We start from the raw sequence: 22,054 nt of genomic DNA, 5'->3' as shown, positions 1-22,054 counted from the left end.
AGATATAAAAACTATGGAACGACCTTAAAAGAATTTCGGGAACGTATGGCTATAAACATTTTTTGAAATTTAATCAGATGTTTCTAGATCTATCTTGTTTTTTTTCACAAGTCTTCCACTTTTAATAATTTGGCATTTATACTCTTCCGTTTGCATTAATTATTTTACTGGTTTGCTTTGCTTATTTGATTGTGTTAACTAGTGGAGGTGGTCAAAACAAAACAAAAATCTCAAACACTTGGTCGTACGAGTAATTATATTTAGAAAAACACGTGTATTATTTGTTTACTTTGTAAGATAGCCTGTCATTAGTCCGGTTCAAATCAGCCAATCAAAATATAGTTTACTTCTATTCTTATTTGGGTTCAAAGTCCACTGCCATTCAACACGAGATGTCTGCTGTCAGACAACGGAAAAACTTCCCAAAAGAACCAAAAGATGTCGGGAATAAAGATAACACAGCGCCTAAACAAAATCAGAAGAAGTTGGAACATAATAGGTAAGTTAGAAAAGTTTGAAGACCCCATATATTCCGCTTGCACACAGTATTTGATCGGTGACTAGCGACTTCAGTCAAAGTTCGGGCGTCATGTCAACACGGAAAACCTTATGTAACTAATCTGGACGCGACAAATCGAATAACTACTATACAGAAATTTTGCATTTATACTGATACTAAAATTACGAATAACTGAACGAGTCTCACCGTGTAAGAAAAATTAGTGCATCATCTTATCATTTATTGGATTAAACTTATTTTTTCTGATGCCTCAACTTTTAACAGGCAGTCAAATGGTCCCAATAGTAAACAGCCAGAGTCGGAATGTTTTGTGAATACATTTTGTTATGAATAACAAATTCAACTTTCATTATCTGAAATGTTGTTCTGTGAGACAACATACTCAATAATTATGGTTAATATGCAAAATTATGATTATATGTAATCATTTAAATCAATGTAATTATTTAATGCATGAAATGCATGTAATTAATACATGAAACTAATTGGCACTATAAGTAATTTGTATTTCATAAGTAGCCCAGGAGAAGGAGTTCATTTGTTTTCATTAATATTTACAAGTTGTGAAATGAAGGTTACTGTAAATAATTTTAGATACTACCTATTTTATAAATAGACTTGAACGTTACATTGAATTAGTATAAAGAAATTTTAAGTTTTTTTTAGTGTTTAATTAATTTGTATTTGTATTTAGTATGCTGTTTCACAATGTTTTTTTATGGATTAATTTTACAGTTAAATGTATTCGATACCTTTAGTCATGTTAGTTATAACTGTTAGTTAACTAATTAAAAATTTACTCTCTGGGCATATTTTACCTTCTAAATATATAAATATATCATTTATTCTGAAAAAAAAACCATGTATCTCATAGGTATACAGAAAAATCATCATTTTTAAAACATATAAACAATACATTGGCAAGGTTGTTGAAGAACGAATGTCTCTTATTAAACAAAAAAATTAAGAGGAAATTTTGAAATATTAGAGAGAATCCAGTTTGTCATTTACTATCCTTATATACTGACACAGCTTTCGAAGTTTTGAGAGCTTTGTTTGGTTCATTATAACACTTAACTTTATAATTATGATTTCTGGTAAATTCTCTATCAATATGTTTATTTCTGTCCGTTTGAAAAGCAAGACATTCCACTATATAGTGGTATTTGTCTCCCACATACAGTATGTATATCATTTCTACATGAAGGACACAGTTGAAGTTCTTTTGGTATATTATTCCATCTACCATTTTCGATTGGGAGTTTAGGTTACAGACCACCAATTCAACCAATGAGCATTTGGAACGTATGCTAAAATAGTCCTACGCAGAAATGACTCCCTGTTCCTCATAGTGCTGTGAAAAAAGTTCTCATTTCATTTTAAAAATTTAAACAGCTTCTGAAAGGAAAAACATTTCTGTACATTTTATAGGTGCATTTTGCTTCTTGTTATGTGAAGCCTAATCTCCATAATGATTTCTAAATATACCCCTATCTTGTGAAAACACTGGGATTTCCCATGCTATTTATAGACCCTTCACTTCAGGTGACCAGTACTGCACTGCAAGTCTGCTAACCCCACATGCCATTCTGAGGATTGTGAGCTGACATATGTAGAATCATGCTGATATATAGTCCTCTGCAGGTTAAAGTTAAGGTAAAGTCCAGAGAACCCATTGGATATTGTGAAATTAGCATAGAAGCCTATGGGAAGTGGAATTAGTGGTTTCTAGCCTTTATAACTGTTCTGAATTTTATTATTGTTAGTATATCCTTTTTTGATAGTATATCAAAATTGTCCTCAAACTTTAGTGAATCTTTGAATAAGCGATAATTAATTGTCTTTGGTGATTTGTTGATTGTGGCCCACCATGTCTGCTTAAATTGGTCTTCTAGTCTAAGTTTTATCACACTCTTAATGATGGCGGTTGTGTTTTGGTACATCCAAAGATACGATAATCCACATTTATCCCAAATACCTTTGACCATGTCTAACCAGGAAGATCTAACTGTTGTTTCACAGTTTATCGCCAATAAATATTTTAATATAACAGCAGAGAGTTTGCTTTCTTTACCAAGTAAGAGTTTTCTCTAGAATGATACCATCCTTGATTTTACTTCAATTTAGTGGGTATTGTCCTAGCTCTCTATAAACTACATCAGAAGAGTTTAATAAAACAACCTAGATTTTTTTTATTATCGTCTGTGATTGTGTTTAATCTGGATATATCTTTTGATGCCAAATAGTCCTTCAAATCATTGAGATATAGTGAAAATAAGAGAGGGGATAAATTTTCACCTTGTCTTACACCGACTTCTTACATGTATTTGATTGTTATACTGTAAGCAAGATTTTGTTGAAAATTGTATTAAACATTTTTCCATTGATCGCATGACTAAATTCTGCATTTGGTTGAGTTGTATTTTTACTCGCATTCAGTAACCTCCAAAACTCTCTTGTATCGTGCTGTTTGATGTTATCCATACTTTTTTTTAATTCGGCTCTGTGTTAGCGTTGCACTTTACCTAATGTCTTTTTGTACTCTCTTTTGGCTTCTTTTGTCGATGAAAGAATGAGTAATGGTGTTTCCTTTTGAATTTTTGAAACTTTGTTCTTGCTTGTCTGTAGTTTTGGTCAAACCATGGTTTATTTTTGTTGGTATTGAAATCGTTCGGTTTTCAATAGTTAGTCCTTTGAGTTCCAAATGTTTCCTTTGCAGTTAGACTACATTTTCTCCAAGTTTGAATGTATAGTCATCAATTTTTTCTTGTGTTACCTCTTGTATGTCGTCTATTTCTGTATTTATTTTTTCGTCTGCAAGGTTTATATTTTCAAGAAAGTCATATGACTTTTCATTCTTCCATTTCTTTGGTTTTCGCTTACTTTGTATTGCTGACATATTATCTGAGACCGCACATGGCTCTGATTAGTTTACTTTACAGACATCCATTTCTTTGGTTTTGGCTTACTTTGTATTGCTGACATGTTATCTACAGACTGATTGATTTGCTTTAAACAGACTTCAATTGGTGAATGAACATCAGAGTAAAGATTAAAAACTCCAGTACTTTTCAGCTCAACAAATGCTGAAAATGTACATCATTCCAAGCTCTTCTAGCGTGGAACTTTGGTGAAGGACTTTAATGAATTAAGTATTAAATTTTCCTTCATGTGAAGTCTCCATGGGCAAGTAGAAAACTTGTGTTTCTGAAAGGATTTTTTAAGTTAAAGACTTGTTTGGCCATGTGTACATGTACATCTATCCAATATTTTTTCATCACTTACATGTATATTCATCAGCCCTTCATAGGATCAAGCTTAAGAGTTATTAATAGTACTGAGATGCCTTTCCTTCTTTTTGCTTGAAGATTTCTACAAAAATTTGTATACAGTCAAAGTTGTAGGATAACTCCTCATTAGAGTAATTGGCCCTTGAAAGGTGAAAAATTACTATTGTTTCAGTTTTTATACAACCACGAAAATTCAGCCATAAGATGTTCTAATGCTGTCGTTGTTGTCTTTGTCAGCATTGTTAACTACATGTATTTCATTTCCATGCAATATATAGGGGGTCAAAATTGGGCCACACCATAAAAATCTACTTAATTAGCTCACCTGGGCTAAAGGCCATGTGAGCTGTTGTCATCACTGTGTGTCCGTCGGCATTGTCTGTTGACTTTTTCAAACATCTTATTCTCTGAAACTACTTGATAGAATGTAACCAAATTTTACATGAACATTTCTTAGGGTATTTTTAGCAATACATATGTGGTGATTTTTGATCTGGCAAAAACATGGCCACTGTTACTAAAAATAAACCAAAAGGGTCAAATTGCAGAATTTTAGAAATAAATCAAAAACGGTTGGGTTTATCTAAAATCTGGCAGGAGTAAAATTGTTCAGCATGATGGGATGGACCTATGCTAAAATTTTCAGAAAGATCTGTTGAGGAATGAATTGAGTTATGGGTCCTTAATAGATTTTTTTACCGAAATTTTTCATTTCCAACTTTGAAAATCTTTTCCTCTAGAACAACTGGATGGATTAAAACAAAACTTAGCATAAATGTTTCGTTGAACATTTTTAACAATCTATGCGTGGGGATTTTGTATCTTGAGAAAATGGCATGGCAGCTATTACTAAAAATAGACCATAGGGGTCAAATTGCAGAATTTTGCAAATAACTCAGAAACATTTGGATTTAGCTAAAATTTAGTGTAAGTAAAATTGTTCAGCATGAGGAGTTGGACCTATGCAGAAATTTTCAGACAGATCCATTGACGCTTAAATGAGTTATGGGTCCTGAAACAGATTTTTTCCAGAATTTATGACAACCGAGTGAAAATCTTCTTCTCCTAGACTACTAGGACTGGGTGGATTGTAACTAAACTTGGCATGAATATACCATACCATATCCTAAATGATCTCTATGTGGGGATTTTTGATCTGGCAAAAACCATGGGTTATGTTACTAAAAATAGACCATGTCAAATAGGTGTCAAATTGAAGATGTTTGGAAATAACTCATAGACAAATGGGTTTAACTAAATTTTGACAGGGTAAAGTTGATCAGCATGGTAAGACCAACCTATAATAAATTTTCATAAAGATCTGTTGACCAATATCAGAGTTATTGTCCTTGAAGAGTCAAAAAATGACTATAATAGATTTATTTTATAATATGAAAACCGAGTAGATAACTAAGATGCTCTCTATTGATTAAATGATTCTTGTTACAATATTATGGTGATGTCAAGAGTCCAGCTTTAGAAAGCTTAAAAGTCCATTTTTGACCAGGGTGAGCAGTTCAGGCTCTCTAAAGCCTCTAGATACATGTATTTCTTGTCCTATTTGGATTTTTTTCATTTCCTCATGGAATCCTTACCTTCATTTTCCAATCAATATTAGAATTTTTTTCAGTTTTGTTTAACAAGGGGACAAAATGTCAATTTTTGGAAGACTTGCATTTTTAAAATTTTTTTTCTTCTGATTTTTCAGAGTTTTATTTAATTGTTCCTTTTTACACTTTGGACTATAACTAAAAAACAGTTTCACCAACTTTTATGAAACTTTGGGGAATTGTTCATATCTATTGACCTAAGTTCCCTTTTTATTTTTATAAATTTTAGATTTTTCGTTTCCGTGTTATGAATTTTTATACTTAAAAAAGGGGGGTTTTCAAGTTTTCGGACAATTAACTCAAGAACACTTTCATCAACTTTGATGAAACTTTGGTGAATTGTTCATATCTATTGACGTAAGCTCCTTTCGATTTTTATAAATTTCAGATTTTTTATTTTCATGTTGCAAATTTTTATACTTAAAAAAGGGGGATTTTTAAGTTTTTGCACAATAACTCAAAAACACTTTCACTAACTTTTATGAAACTTTGGTGAATTATTCATATCTTTTGAAGTAAGCTCCCTTCCGATTTGTATAAATGTGTATGTTTTAATAAATGTAAAAGGTACTTGGTAACTTTGTCAGAAAAGTGTGTTTTAAACAAGATAGAAATGTATGGGTGTAAAATCGAGACAATAAACTTGGTTAAATTTGAGGTAGCCTTGATGGTGCCAAATTTTTTATTTACTTTTTTGGGGGGTTGGGGTGGGGGCAAGGGTATTTGACAGGGCTCACAGTATACATAGTTGATCATATAAATTCATTAAAAGCATAAGGACAAGTTAAAAGGACAATGGGCGTATCATGCGTTCAAAGCGCAGCTCTTTATTTTATATAATAAAATAATTGTCGTTAACAATTTTTGAAAACTCTTCTCCTTCAACTGACACTGCTTGACCAATTAGAACCAAATTTGATATGAATGTTCCTTGGGGTATCCTGCATAGAACTGATTTGGAGAGATTTGATCTTTCAAAAAAATCATGGCCCCCATTACTTAAAGTAGAACATAGGGGTTTTGCAAATATAACTCCAAAACCATTGGGTTTACCAAACTCTGACAAGGTAAAAGTGTTCAGCATGATGAGATCTATTTGTGGTCAAATTTTCATTTTAATCCACTAAGCGATGTTGGAGGTATTGCCTTTTTTTTTTTATGTTTTTTTGCATTTTTTAATGGTTTTTCTTTCAAGAATCTTCTCTGACATTATTTGACCAATTGGAACCAAATTTGGCATGAATATTGCTTAGGGTATTCTGCATAGAACAGATATAGGGATTTTTTATCCTTTGAAACACATGACCGCAGTTACTAAAAATAGAACATGGGTGTCAGACAGAAATCTTTCGCATATATCTCCAAAACCGTCAGGTTTTGCCAAATTCTGACATTAGATAAAAGTGTACAGCATGACAAGATCTAACTCTAGGCAAATTTTCACTTAATCTGTTAAGCCGTGTTGGAGTTCTTGCCATCTTTTTTTTTTGCACTTTTTAGGCGAGGTGAGCTATTGCCTTTATTTGGCATCTGTCATTGTTGTTAACAATTTTTCAAAACTCTTCTCTTCTGACCCTACTTAACCTTTAGAACCAAACTTGGTAGGAATGTGGATATTTGATCCATTGAAAATGCATGGCAGTGGTTACAAAAAAATGGAATTGAATCATAGAACTGATGCAGGGATTTTTGCCTGCTGTAACTAAAAATAGAACACAGGGGTTAGACAGAAGTTTTTTCGCATTTGGTTAAATCCTGACAAAGGGAGAAATGTTCAGCATGATGAGATCTATCATTGGTGACATTTGCATGTAAATCTGTTTATCCATGTTAGAGTTATTCCCCTTTTTGAAGAATTTCTCCTAAGAAATTTAATGAAAATTGATATGGTTGTGCCTTTGGTATGAGCTTTAGGTATTTTTAAAAACATGGCCGGTTTTACAAAAATAGAATGTTGCCTACTGCTACAGGTGAGCAATTCAGGCTCTTTGGAGCCTTTAGCTATTACTGGTGTGTAATATTGATTTGGTTTTTTACCATGTTTGTTTTTGATTTTCATTTGGTCCTTTCAAAGACTTACACCCTGTAGTTAACATTGCCTGTGCTAATTCTTTTAAGCCTGATTTTTCCAATAGATTACCTAAGGGGAATAACTCCAATAGATTACCTAAGGGGAATCACTCCAATAGATTACCTAAGGGGAATCACTCCAATAGATTACCTAAGGGGTTTAGAATCATTCCAATAGATTACCTAAGGGGTTTAGAATCATTCCAATAGATTACCTAAGGGGAATCACTCCACAAACCCATTAAGTCCAAGAGTCTAGAGAGAAAGCCAAAATGCTACATTGAAACATCTTAGAAAATGTCAGCATTAAGAGTAAAAATCTGGCTCACTTGTTCAGTTTTGACCAAAACATTTACTATTTGTGTATAAGTCTGCACATGAATGAAGTATGTGTTTGTGGATATCAATAAAATAACCTACATTCGATTGATTCTAATGATTTATTAAAATTAAATAAATTGAATGGCATTATTCTAAATGATTTCCACACTTTTAAAAAAAAGTGTTTTAGTCATTACAACAAAATTCAATCCTTTATTGAAAACTATATCCCATATACTGGTACATGTACCTACATTTGTACATACAGGTGTCCTATATGGAAAGCTTACCCTATATACATGTACTTCCATACAGTACCTTGTAGTTTTATGTGGAAAACCATTTATCCAATATGCATGTACCTTCATACCAGAGTCTTATATTGAATACCATTTATCCAATATACACATGCCTACATTCTATAGTCCTATGTGGAATACCATTTATCAATACACATGTGGCTTCATACTGGAGTCCTATATAGAAAACCATTTCCAATACACACATGGCTCCATACTGGATTTCTCTACGGAAAACCATTTATCCAATTCACATGTGGCTTCATACTGGAGTCCTTTATTGAAAACCATTTCCAATATACATGTGCCTTCATACTGGATGAATACATTAATATCTCTTTATTTCTGTGTAATTATTGTTGAAATAACCTGTTGTTTTATGTTATGAATTTTATCATTATTGTTTTTTATGATTATTAATTGTTTCAGTTTCTATCGAGTGATTTTGAAGAAGTTTTTGAAGCAGATATGTGGACTTTTGTTTGTCTTGTATGTTGTTATACCAATCTTTGTAAAGACAAATCCATGGATACATTCCAAACTTGTATTCCTCAATATGGGTAATGTATTTTTCGCTTATTATATAACATAATATTTTAAATGGCTTATTTGCAGTACATGTACATACTTGTATGAAGAGTATGCAATCAGTTGGTAATGTTGAAAGTAAAAATTATTTATCAGTGAACAAAAGACTAGTTCATTAAAAATCTTTCAGTTATGTTATGAATGATGGATTTAAAAAAAACTCCTTTATAGAATGATAATTTAAGAAATATTGCCTATGTAGTTATTTAAGATATGTTGCCTTAATGTTCCCTTGTGGTGATTTAAGATCTGTTGCCTTTGTTTGAATTATGACTTACATATGTATATATTTGCTTGTGTGTTTACAGTAAGATGGCCACCATTTATAGATCTAACAAAGCCTGAAGAGTTTGGATTGAAGGGAGCTAGAAACTTTTACTTAGATGTTAATACAGATAGCACGATAGGTGTTTGGTATGTAATGGGGACATACCAGGTGTCATATGATATTATGACTTCCTGTTATGATATTTTACCCTCCCCCCCACCCCCCACCCCCACTGCGATATTTTGATTTCCCTGTTGTGATATTTTAACCCCTTTGCTTCATTCAACTAGCTGTGGGGGGGGGGGACAAATTATTGTAAGGGGGTCAATATTTCGCTATGATATTTTAACCCCAGGATTAATATTTCATGGGAGTCAAACCATCATATGACACCGGGGTCAATATTTCGTGGGAGTCAAAATATCATACGATACCAATACTAAGTTGTAAACACTGATTCGGTTTGACCTACATAATAACATGATAATTAGAAAAAGTCAAACATATTAACATGAACACTTTAGAAATTATACTTTTAGTAGAAGACAGGTGATATTTAAATATACATTCTGAATTATCTGAGAGTTATTTGGATCAATCTTCATTTGGACTTATCACATGTCCCATTTTGATATCATTTAGAAAATAGGATGTTACTTCCAATGTTAAAAACGAATGATCTTTTGAAGGAAATTGACTTGTAAATCAAAGTAATATTTGTAACAAATTGTTTAGGGATCTGAAGATCGATGTGGATACAGAAACATTGGGTGTACCAATATTTCAGTTTTGGCAATAAGGATGATAGGACTCCCTTATCACTATTTGGAAAGCATGTATAAAATATTTATTTTAAAATTTTAACAGGCAAATTTTACCCCAGTCATTAGCAAATGAAGGAGGTGATTTTGATGAACTGCTAGGAGATGGCAAAGCTGTGGTATTATATTTACATGGAACAACTGGCACAAGGTTTGTTTTATTAGTCCCTTACTGGCAAATTTTGTTGAAGGGGACTTAAGGTTTGCACTCTGTACATCCGTCCTAATGCAGTCTAGCAAATCAGTTTTCCACACTTTTTTTTGTCATGCTTGCAGATATACAATTTATATTTGGTTTTATCATGACAGATAAAGTTCAAATTTTGTTCCAGTCCATTGATTTTTTTCTGAGTTATGGCCCTTAGGCTTAGTAAATTCATGCAATAACATAGTTTTCTTTGGTTTTTGTCATGAAATATTTGGTTCATTGCTTAACCATGACAAGTTACAGTTCAAGTTTGAATTGTGTTTTGGTCTGTTGTTTTTTTTTTGCTGAGTTATGGCACTTGGACTTTGAAAATTAGTGAAAAAATTAAGGTTTCCAGCCTTTTTTGTTGTGCTTGCTGATGTAAATTTGATATTTGGTACATTGTGTACATTGACAAGTTGCAGATCAAGCTTGAATTTTGTTCTGGTCTGTTGAATTTTTGCTGAGTTATGGCCCTTGAACTTAAGAAAATTATTACAGACTCAGTTTTTGGCACTGTTTTTGTTAGCAAATTATGCATGAAGTTTCATTCTGTTCTCTTTTTGCTCCAAGAAATGGTCTTCATATTGTCATGCAATACTCTCAGAATGCTTGAATAACTTAATTCAATATTTTATTGTAAAGAGCTTAAAGCAAATATGTGATCCAAAATTACATACATTAATACAATACCATTATAGATTATCGTATAGATGGAGTCAGAGGACCATCACCCTCTATTTTGGATGTTAATATTACTGTATGTTTTTTCCAAAATGGAAGCTGAAGTAGTAAAGAGTATTTAGTAATGTAATTTTGTACCAAATTTCTCAGTTTAGGAAATTATAATTCTGACCAAATGGTACATGTACTACATTTATACTTATTACTATATAAAATATTGATCCCATCTTGTGGAGTATTTTATTTGTCACCCTTGTGTTGGTGATATGCTTCATATCAAATATTCACACTGTACTTTTTTCTGTATATGACTTGATTCAAGCTTTTTACCCATGTAATTGAATTTTATAATCAAACTTGTTTTTTGTTTAATTTCAGGGGTGGATGGCACAGAGTACAACTTTTAAAACTGTTAGCATCTTTAGATTTCCATGTAGTAGTTTTTGATTATAGAGGTATTTTATTTGGTCACTAAAATCCTGTTAATCAGATGTTGACTGAACATTGACAACCTCCATTGAGGTTCATAGAGGTATTTTATTTGGTCACTAAAATCCTGTTAATCAGATGTTGGCTGAACATTGACAACCTCCATTGAGGTTCATAGAGGTATTTTATTTGGTCACTAAAATCCTGTTAATCAGATGTTGGCTGAACATTGACAACCTCCATTGAGGTTCATAGAGGTATTTTATTTGGTCACTAATCCTGTTAATCAGATGTTGACTGAACATTGACAACCTCCATTGAGGTTCATAGAGGTATTTTATTTGGTCACTAAAATCCTGTTAATCAGATGTTGGCTGAACATTGACAACCTCCATTGAGGTTCATAGAGGTATTTTATTTGGTCACTAAAATCCTGTTAATCAGATGTTGGCTGAACATTGACAACCTCCATTGAGGTTCATAGAGGTATTTTATTTGGTCACTAATCCTGTTAATCAGATGTTGGCTGAACATTGACAACCTCCATTGAGGTTCATAGAGGTATTTTATTTGGTCACTAATCCTGTTAATCAGATGTTGGCTGAACATTGACAACCTCCATTGAGGTTCATAGAGGTATTTTATTTGGTCACTAATCCTGTTAATCAGATGTTGGCTGAACATTGACAACCTCCATTGGGGTAAAATGTTAGCTTAAGTATGATCAGTTGTAATTTATGTGTAACTTTGGTTTCTGTCAAACAGTAACTTAACAGCAATAGGGACATCTGTGTTATTTAAACACATTTCTTCTGGCTTTCAGTTAAAATGACTGATGAAAGAAGCAGAAATCTTCAAAATATGTGAAAGGTTTTCACACCAAGGAAATACATGTATTTCAGGGTATGGTGACTCCAAGGGACATCCTACTGAAGATGGTGTTGTTGAGGATGGATATTTCATGTACAAATGGATAAAGCAACGAAGTAGAGATTCTACTGTTATATTATGGGGACATTCCTTAGGAACTGCGTAAGTGATAACTTGAAACATCAATAAATACTCTGGGATTTTTAATAATTCTTTAAAAACGGTTCCAGGTAATGATTTATAAGTTGGTAATGTATTCACAGTTGTTATGGAATAAATTGAAATTTTATGTTAAATATTTTATAATGGAATAAATTTATATATCTGCTGTTGTGAGATGATACTCAGTCATTTGATGTAGATTCCTTAACTATTGACTGGAATTATTGTTTATTTTAGGATTACAACAAAACTTGCCAGACAACTATGTAACAGAAGTATGTATACCATTGTTTTTTCATAGATATTCAAAGGTAACTTGGGTTGGTACACACATTCTTCACTGAATGTTCTGTATAATTAAAAAAAAAAATGTTATGATTTGAAAATCTTGTGGGTTATTTAAAATGATCAAATAAACTCTGAGATTGCATTTGGATTTTTGTCTACCTAGAGTAAGATCCCTTGAAATACTGAAATGTAAGACATGTTGTAATTGGAATGATTGGTATCAGATTGTTGAATTTTGATAGCGTATACATGTATCATTATGTTTCTTTGTTGTTTGATATTATGAGTTCTCATATAAAAATGGGAGGGGCTGACAGCTTAGCTCTTTATTGCATTATCATCAAAACTTAACTTAGGACTTAAAGCATATGCATATGTGGGAACCAGGTCAATCCTATCACAATGAAGTCATTAGGGGAAACTAGTTCAGTCCTATCACAGTGAAATCATTAGGGGAAACTAGTTCAGTCCTATCACAGTAAAGTTATTTGGGGAAAGTGAGCCAAACAACCAAAGGAGTAAAATAATAATAAAAAGTAGGCAACATCCAACTCTAAACAGTGAACACTGTTGCTCCCTCACCAAGACTTGCACTTACAAGGAATCAACACATTTGCACACTCACAATGAGCTGAGCTAACCTAAGGTACGGTCACCAAGGGCTTGGCAAACACAAGGTAAGGTCACTATTTAGCTGTGCCCAAGGCTTGGTAGGCACCATTACACACTCACCAGGGGCTGCACTAATACAAAGTAATGTCACTATTTAGCTGTGTCCAAGGCTTGAAAGGCACCATTACACACTCACCAGGGGCTGCACTAATACAAGGTAATGTCACTATTTAGCTGTGCCCAAGGCTTGGTAGGCACCATTACACACTCACCAGGGGCTGCACTGATACAAAGTAATGTCACCATTTAGTTGGGTTTGTTCCCATTTTGCCTTAGCTGTGAATTACAGGTGAAAAAGGTAAAAAAGTACTTGGACAAAATGGGTATTTTATATTTTTCTGTTGTAAATACAAACTGAGGTGTTGTTAAAATGATAATGACAATTTATTTATAAAATCAATTTTATCAGTTTTTTTTTTCTTCTCTTTAATCTATAAATATAAAATATTTGAATACTTTTCAAGTTATGCCTTTTCTTGATAAAAGTTCATTTTAAAAATATACTACATGTGTATTAACATATATATACATTTTTTTCGTGTATTGATACACATACAATTCAGGAACTAATAGAGAAAATATCAAAAATTGAGTTCATAAATGAAATATATTTGTTTAAAATAAATTAATGAGTTTATATACATAGGATTGGATTAATCTAATGAAGTTATTATCAAAGTACTTAATACAAACATGTAATCTTCATATTCTTTTCAATAAATTGACATTATTTATTTTGGAGCATAAATAATTGTTAATTAAATGAAATATGCTAAACTTCATTTAGCTGAAAGTTAACTTGATTATACTTTATGACTTAATGCAATTTTGTTCATCCCTTCTGTGGTATATTACCGGAGTAGGAACCATTGGGCTCCACCACTGGATGCTAAATTGCCCAACCCTACCTACCTCTCCCTATTTCCAGTGGCAATCAAAATTTGTAGACACCATTACCCTTGTGTCCTATTTCATTATCATTTCATGTTCATCGCTTGAATATTGCTGAAATATTGCTGCTTGGGCGTTAAACCCTAACAATCAATCAATCAATCAATTTTGTTCTTAAAACTCCTTTAACAATTCAATGTACCATTAAGGTACATGTATGCTATAGTGTCATGACCAGATATTTTTGCCATCTCCAGTCTTACTACTGCAGTGAGAAGAACTGCATCTATTTTGGAGATGCAGCCTCACCATCTTGAAGTTTCATTGATTACTGTATATGGTCTATGAATCTTCACAATTGTGCTGTTGTGCTCAGCCTGAAACTGTCTTCCGCTGTTGCTTTTAATTTTGTTCTGCTAGAATCATGGTTTATTATAAAGATCCTTGGTTAGTAAAGATTTTAATTTCCCTCTTCATTTCTGTATGCTTATAAATATGATTAAAATTGGGGAAAAATGAAGAGAACATTTGTAAAATGTAGACAATAATCATTCACAAAATAAAAAAAATATGAATTAACCAAAAATACAAACAAACAATATCATTAAAAGATCTCCACATTTGTTCTTGTTATATGTATGTATAAGGTTTAATTGCTATAAAAGCACAAAGTAACGCTTAATTACATGTTTACACAAGTTCCCATTTCGCCTTAGTTCACTCCAAATTTTACTAAGGCGAAATGGGAGAAATTTTATCTACCAAATTTGACAGCTAAGGCGAAATGGGAACAATGCGTTAGCTGTGCCCAAGGCTTAGTAGGAAACATTTCACACTCACCAAGGGCTGGGCTAACACAAAGTAAGACCACCATTTAGCTGTCCCCAAGGCTTGGAAGGCACCATTACACCTTACCAAGGGCTGGGCAAACTCAAGGTAAGGTCAGCATTTAGCTGTGACCAAGGTTGCAATTATACAAAGGGTTGGCACCATACACCTTCACCAAGGCTTACACTAAAAGCAAAGTTAAGGTTGGCCTTCTGACACCAAAAGTCCTCGAAATTGTACAAACTAACACTCTTAAGGCATTAATATACTTAAAAAAGAGACAATACAACCACAGCATTTGTATGGTGACAATGTATGTCTTGCAGATGAGGATCCTGATTGTGTATTTGTATAATGACAATGTTTTGCTTTCAGATGAGGATCCTGATGGTGTAGTGTTAGAATCTCCTTTCAATAACATTAGAGATGCTGCAATTCGTCACCCCTTTACTGTTGTAAGTTTTTTTTTAACTTTTATAACATTTTCGGTGTAATCTACTTACACAAATATTGATGAATATATGTAGATTAAATAATGTATCCTTGAAGAACATAATAAGGCCTTACAACTGTGTGTCCCTGAAATCATTTTATAAGGAGAAGGGCCTGGTATAATTTTTTTTTTTTTTTTGGATAAAAAATGGTTCAAAATTTAGCCCCAAAAAACTTTGGCTCCCAGTTTTTACTGAAGCCCCCTATTAACCTGTGAATTTTACGGTAAGCACCCTATGTAAGACTGTTATAGTCTGGTTAAGGTTTTTGTTGGTGAAATTCATTAACAGTTCAGTGGAATTTAATTGAAGTATTAGCATCAAAAGTAGATGTGTATGGATAAAGATTATAATTGTCCGATGCCTGGAAAAGGAAATCATTTAACCTTATTATTTATTATGCTATAAACTCCTATTTCTCTCAGTGGATTTAAATGAAATTTTATTAAAGATTATACATCATATTCAGATGTGATGAATGTCAGGTCACTGATTGGGGTTAAACATGATGTCCTTTTCTTTGTAAGCTTGCTCTAGTTAAGTGCTGATATGTAATATATAGCTGGGTGAATATTCAGTATCTCTCAGTAACGATTTCAAATTTAGTTAACTCGGAAATGTTAATAAATCACTGTCTTTATATGAATACAGTTAATCTTGATAAAATGTGATAAGTCTTCTCTGTGTTTCAGCTATATAGATTCTTGCCAATGTTTGAAGAAATATTCATTGATACTTTAGCTGACCATGGAATTCACTTCAAAAGTGATGAAAGGTTTGTACATTCACAAAAACTAAGCTAATAATGTGGTCATAAATGAGTACGATAAAAATTTTAAAAATATTGCTTCAATAATATCAGAAGCTCTATAGCAGTCAATCCTGTTATGATAATTTGCCAAATGTCCTTGTTGTCTTTATGTAATCAACTGTATTCTTCAGGAGCTCAGCCTGCTATGATAATCTTGTAACTTGATTAGTAATTTATTTATTTCAGCATTGCTCAAGTAACTACCCCACTAATGATGATACATGCAGAAGATGATGAAATAGTTCCTTATGAGCTTGGCCGAAAGGTTTTCGTTATTCTCACTTTTATATTTAGATGTTACAATAATTAGTAATGTGCACTCCTTGCCATGACATGTCAGTTTCCTCAGCAAAAATATCTGATCATGTGCTGGATCTAAATTTATCTCTATTCAATGATTAAGGAACTCTTAGTTTAATGAGTTAGTTTTTCAATAGTTGTCCATATTACATTAAAAATTAATTTCTTTTTTTATAAATAGAGAAAATTTCTGTATTTTATTGGTTATTTTTTGGTGAATTGTTTTGTTTGAAAAATATATCCTTCTTAATGTAATTATCTTAGAATGTCACCTCTCAGAAAATTAAACAGTGAATGTACTCAATATATCTCCAAAACACCTATATATGTAATCTGAAAAATAATTTCTAAATATTACAAGCAAGTGTAATATGGTGTTAATGATAATTACATAAAAAGAGAGATAACTCTTCTTGTTCTCTGTGACCATGTACTAAGCTTGATATGGAGGAGACCAGCTGCAACACAGTAAAACATACCTTACAAATAAAGGAACTTAAAATCAGTTTCATTGACAATCTAAACTGTATTGTAGTTATATGATGCTGCTGAAGCTTCCAGGACTGTAGACAGTGCTTCTATAGAGTTTGTCTCCTTCAATGCATCTGATGGACTTGGTCATAAACATATATTTAAAGCGTTAGAAATGCCCAATATAATCAAGTAAGTTTGAAGTCATTACAGGCTTAAAATCCTGCACCCACTTTAACTATTTAGAGTTTCTTAATTTTAATATTTGGTTTATATTTAGGTGATAAATGTGTTAACATCCACTTTCTGCTGGAAAGCTTTGACTTCTGTTCTGTTGATTTATGTAAATACCTACAGCAATTGTTATCATCACAGTGACACCTACTGCTATTGTCATCATCACGGTGTCACCTACTGTTATTGTCATCATCACAGTGACACCTACTATAATTGTCATGATCACAGTGTCGCCTACTGTTATTGTCATCGTCACAGTGACACCTACTGTAATAGTCATCATCACAGTGACACCTACTGCTATTGTCATCTTCACAGTGACACCTACTGCTATTGTTATCATCACAGTGACACTTACTGTAATAGTCATCATCACAGTGACACCTACTGCTATTGTCATCATCACAGTGTCACCTACTGTTATTGTCATGATCACAGTGACACCTACTATAATTGTCATGATCACAGTGTCGCCTACTGTTATTGTCATCGTCACAGTGACACCTACTGTAATAGTCATCATCACAGTGACACCTACTGCTATTGTCATCATCACAGTGACACCTACTGCTATTGTTATCATCACAGTGACACCTACTGTAATAGTCATCATCACAGTGACACCTACTGCTATTGTCATCATCACAGTGACACCTACTGTAATAGTCATCATCACAGTGACACCTACTGCTATTGTCATCTTCACAGTGACACCTACTGTAATAGTCATCATCACAGTGACACCTACTGCTATTGTCATCATCACAGTGTCACCTACTGTTATTGTCATCATCACAGTGACACCTACTATAATTGTCATGATCACAGTGTCGCCTACTGTTATTGTCATCGTCACAGTGACACCTACTGCTATTGTTATCATCACAGTGACACCTACTGTAATAGTCATCATCACAGTGACACCTACTGCTATTGTCATCATCACAGTGACACCTACTGTAATAGTCATCATCACAGTGACACCTACTGCTATTGTCATCTTCACAGTGACACCTACTGCTATTGTTATCATCACAGTGACACCTACTGTAATAGTCATCATCACAGTGACACCTACTGCTATTGTCATCATCACAGTGACACCTACTGTAATAGTCATCATCACAGTGACACCTACTGCTATTGTCATCTTCACAGTGACACCTACTGCTATTGTTATCATCACAGTGACACCTACTGTAATAGTCATCATCACAGTGACACCTACTGCTATTGTCATCATCACAGTGTCACCTACTGTTATTGTCATCATCACAGTGACACCTACTATAATTGTCATGATCACAGTGTCGCCTACTGTTATTGTCATCGTCACAGTGACACCTACTGTAATAGTCATCATCACAGTGACACCTACTGCTATTGTCATCATCACAGTGACACCTACTGCTATTGTCATCATCACAGTGACACCTACTGTAATAGTCATCATCACAGTGACACCTACTGTAATAGTCATCATCACAGTGACACCTACTGCTATTGTCATCATCACAGTGACACCTACTGTTATTGTTATCATCACATTGACTTCTACTGTTATTGTTATCATTACAGTGACACCTACTGCTATTGTTATTATCACAGTATCACCTACTGTTATTGTTATTATCACAGTGACACCTACTGCTATTGTCATCATCACAGTGACACCTACTGCTATTGTCATCATCACAGTGACACCTACTGCTATTGTTATCATCACATTGACTTCTACTGTTATTGTTATTATCACAGTGTCACCTACTGCTTTCATCTGGTTAAAAACTGTTGTGAGTTTGAATGCATGCGTATCATCTAAATGTTTTAAAAGGGAGATTATTAACCATTTTTTTCATTTACTTTTCAGAAATTTTGTGTTTGAAACATGCAAGAAGACTTAATGATGATCTCAGTATGCTGTCTACCAGTGTCTTTCTCAGAAATGGATGGAATAATGTACTTCTGTTGTGTCAAAGAACAGTACTACCATCTATAAGGATTTTAATAATGGGCTAAAGATCTGGTTAAATCTTTCTTTTATCATTATACATGACATTTATGATTCTAGTCAGATAAATTTTTTAATGGTTGTAGAGAATCAACTTTTTCCACTGAAAGATGTCTCTACAAATTTTACTAGTGAACAAATTTATTATCTTATAACTGTTTTTTTTTTTATTTGAAAATGATTTCATATGGAAAGCATTATCTTGTCAAGGTTTTTATTTTCATAATTTTAGTATTTAGATTCTATGCTACCTTTATATACCATAAGAAAAATTTGTGGTCATATACCAGTTATAGTGCTGTTGTCCCTGTCAACTTTTGTTGACAAATAGATTGAATATTAGTTGGTGGATCTTGATAAAATTAACATGGTTTCAAACCATAAAAAACTAGTTGGTATTGACTTTTGGGTTTATGGTCTCAGTTGTTTTGGGATAAACAAGGGGCCAAAACCAAGTATTTTAAAAATTAACTATATGAGTTAAATATTTGTGTATAGATTTCACTGCATCACACCAACAAAGTGAGCCTGGGATTCATTTTGGAAGTGTTTACCATATCTGAGAAGGAATTAGAAGCTAAAAGGGGCCAAAAACCAACATCTTTCTGTTTCTGGGTATAACTTGGTTAAAAGTGTATAGATTTCTACAAAGTTTCATGACATTGAAGGAATGTTTTGATGAATTAAAAGTGTTGTGGCCCTTATAATATAAAAATAAATAAGGACTTGTAAGTGTCTGAAAAAGCATTATCTTCAACTTGCTTTTTTCTTATGTCCAACTTCAAATTTTTTTTAAAGTTTTGTGATTAATTTGATTCTTGTCAAATTCACGTCCCAACATCACAATATGAATGTAGAGCTGTATCAAGTTTGAATGTTCTGTCCAAATATTTGTCAAGAATATCATCAGCCCTCTTCATCCCTACCGGGACATAAGACAAGCTTCCACTACTTCTCTCTGTCTTTTGCCATGTGCTGAGCCTGCCCCCAGGTGTAACCGACCTCTTGAATCTGTTTGGATGGTTGTTCAGGTGGTTTGAGGTCTTCCTGGCTTCCTATTTCCTGGTGGTGTCCAATGTAAAGCTATCTAAAGCGTCATTGTATAATTTGTGTTGTAATACTTTTGCTGTAAGAAATTTTCAGAAGATTAATGTTGCTAATCATGTTAGTCAAAAAAGTTTTGTGAATTTTTACAAATTGTAAAAAAAATCAGTTCAGTCTGTGTGGTCATATTAAGCCATTCCCTATGAAGCATTTTATAACCAAATCTAGAACAGTCATGTTTTCATTGTTTTCATTCTGAATCGTTTATTATGATATTGTAATGATTCTAAGTAAGATTTTAATTTTTTTCTTGATTGCTATTGTTATAATTCAAAGTCAACTGACCCATTCTTGACAGGCCTATTTAGAAAATTGGAATCTCCTTCAAGTCACATCCAAGTTTTTGACAGTATTTTGTCACAAGCTGCGACTTGTTGTCCTTTCAGAAAAAGCTGAATGTTCTGAAAATAGTGTTTAAAACATTATTCTAATAGAGAAATTGTAATTTAGTTCTGCCATTTGCTTTGATGTTGAATTTAGCAGTTTTACGTTTTTCATTGGAAAGATATGAAGAGTTGTGCATTCCAAGACTTAGCCAACAATGTCTTCTGTATGAATTTTCTGGTATTTTTTGGTTAGTTAACATGAACAAGTCAGTGATGTCATACAAATTAAGTAAAGTGTCACCACAATCTGACTGTTTCTATTGGGTCATCTATAGCCCTTAGGCATCCTTTGAGCTGATGATGATTATAGACCATATGGTAGAAATATTGTTATATTGACTAGTTTTGTTATTTTGACTAGTGTCTTGACTACAGTATTGTTATAATGAATGACTGATTGATTTGATTTACTTCTTCACTAATCACATTTTCCTCTATTTTTACCATCATACCTGTTATCCCTCCCACATTAAGGGGGACTCCCACAAAATCATCGAAAAATTTAGAATCTCCCACATAGAAATGTAGGATTAGTGGGAGGTACTTCATTTCTGTGAACAAATACTAAATAATTGAATATTACATCAAGAATTTGGTTTCTTATAAAGATATACACATGAAACAGTGTCAATTAGGAGAACATTCCACGTGAAATATTCAGAGGGTTAATAGGTATGCACCATTCAGTTTTTATTTTGTCACCGTTTGTTAATTTATTTTGTGAAATGAGCGAAAAAATGGTTGTGTTAAAAGATTTTTTTCCAATATCAGCTTGGTCTGGTAATACTGGTATATCTAAGTTTTATTGAAAAATTTGTTTTTTGTTATGAAAAAACTATTTTTTCTTCGTTTTTGTCCTGTAGAAAATTTTGTCATGACATGATTTTTTTTATATATATAATTTATAAATAAATATCCTCCTATTAATGTATGTATGAAACCCATTATCATAAGTTTTTTACATATATTAATTTTGTTTTCTATAGGGCCAAGTTTTTTTATCTTAAGTATATGTATTGTATAAGCTGGTAAGTTTTCTGATCTGATGTATTCTGTTACCTGGTCAGTTGTTACTGATTCGGTTTGAAGTGTGTGATACTGCTCATATCAATGCAATTAAAATATATAACAATATATGTTTATGTTCTGTAAAAGATTAAAAAATCTCTTGTTAGAAAACAGAAAAAACCAAAGAAATAGCAACTGACAACAAGCACACACAGGAACAGTCAACATTGACAAGAAGCAAACACAGACTTAGGAACAGTCAACATTGACAACAAGCACACACAGACTTAGGAATAGTCAACATTGCAGTATGTTGCAACAGATGTTTCTTCTTTCAAAAAATAGTATCCTTACAATACTCAATGAAATCATGTTGAAACTTTTGACATAATTTTGTAATTTAATGTTGTGAGTGGTTGTAGCAATCTCAAAATTTA

At 32.9% G+C, this 22,054-nt stretch overlaps 1 protein-coding gene across 1 annotated transcript; it reads left to right on the top strand.

Annotated features, from left to right (window-relative positions):
* The first annotated feature begins 344 nt into the window (after window positions 1-344).
* On the top strand, window positions 345-21,743 carry LOC148623264 (lysophosphatidylserine lipase ABHD12-like). The gene is made up of 12 exons (XM_088565001.1): window positions 345-499; window positions 8,540-8,670; window positions 9,007-9,112; window positions 9,834-9,938; window positions 11,037-11,113; window positions 11,990-12,119; window positions 12,357-12,394; window positions 15,174-15,253; window positions 15,982-16,064; window positions 16,287-16,365; window positions 16,936-17,063; window positions 18,979-21,743. The coding sequence occupies exons 1-12, from the start codon at window positions 393-395 to the stop codon at window positions 19,010-19,012; spliced, it is 1,098 nt and encodes a 365-aa protein (XP_088421127.1). The 5' UTR covers window positions 345-392; the 3' UTR covers window positions 19,013-21,743.
* Window positions 21,744-22,054: the final 311 nt, after the last annotated feature.

Source organism: Perna viridis, chromosome 2, assembly GCF_037379345.1.
Source record: "Perna viridis isolate PV_CMFRI_1.1 ecotype Kerala chromosome 2, ASM3737934v1, whole genome shotgun sequence".
Lineage (NCBI taxonomy): Eukaryota > Metazoa > Mollusca > Bivalvia > Mytilida > Mytilidae > Perna > Perna viridis.
This window is presented reverse-complemented; position numbering and strand designations above follow the sequence as displayed.

Bases quoted from the DNA above. Each gene is read 5' to 3' on its own strand.
- LOC148623264 (XM_088565001.1), top strand. From the start codon at position 393: ATGTCTGCTGTCAGACAACGGAAAAACTTCCCAAAAGAACCAAAAGAT. The intron at 9,939-11,036 runs GTTTGTTTTATT...GTTTAATTTCAG, and splicing joins CATGGAACAACTGGCACAAG to GGGTGGATGGCACAGAGTAC. The intron at 16,065-16,286 runs GTTTGTACATTC...TATTTATTTCAG, and splicing joins CACTTCAAAAGTGATGAAAG to CATTGCTCAAGTAACTACCC.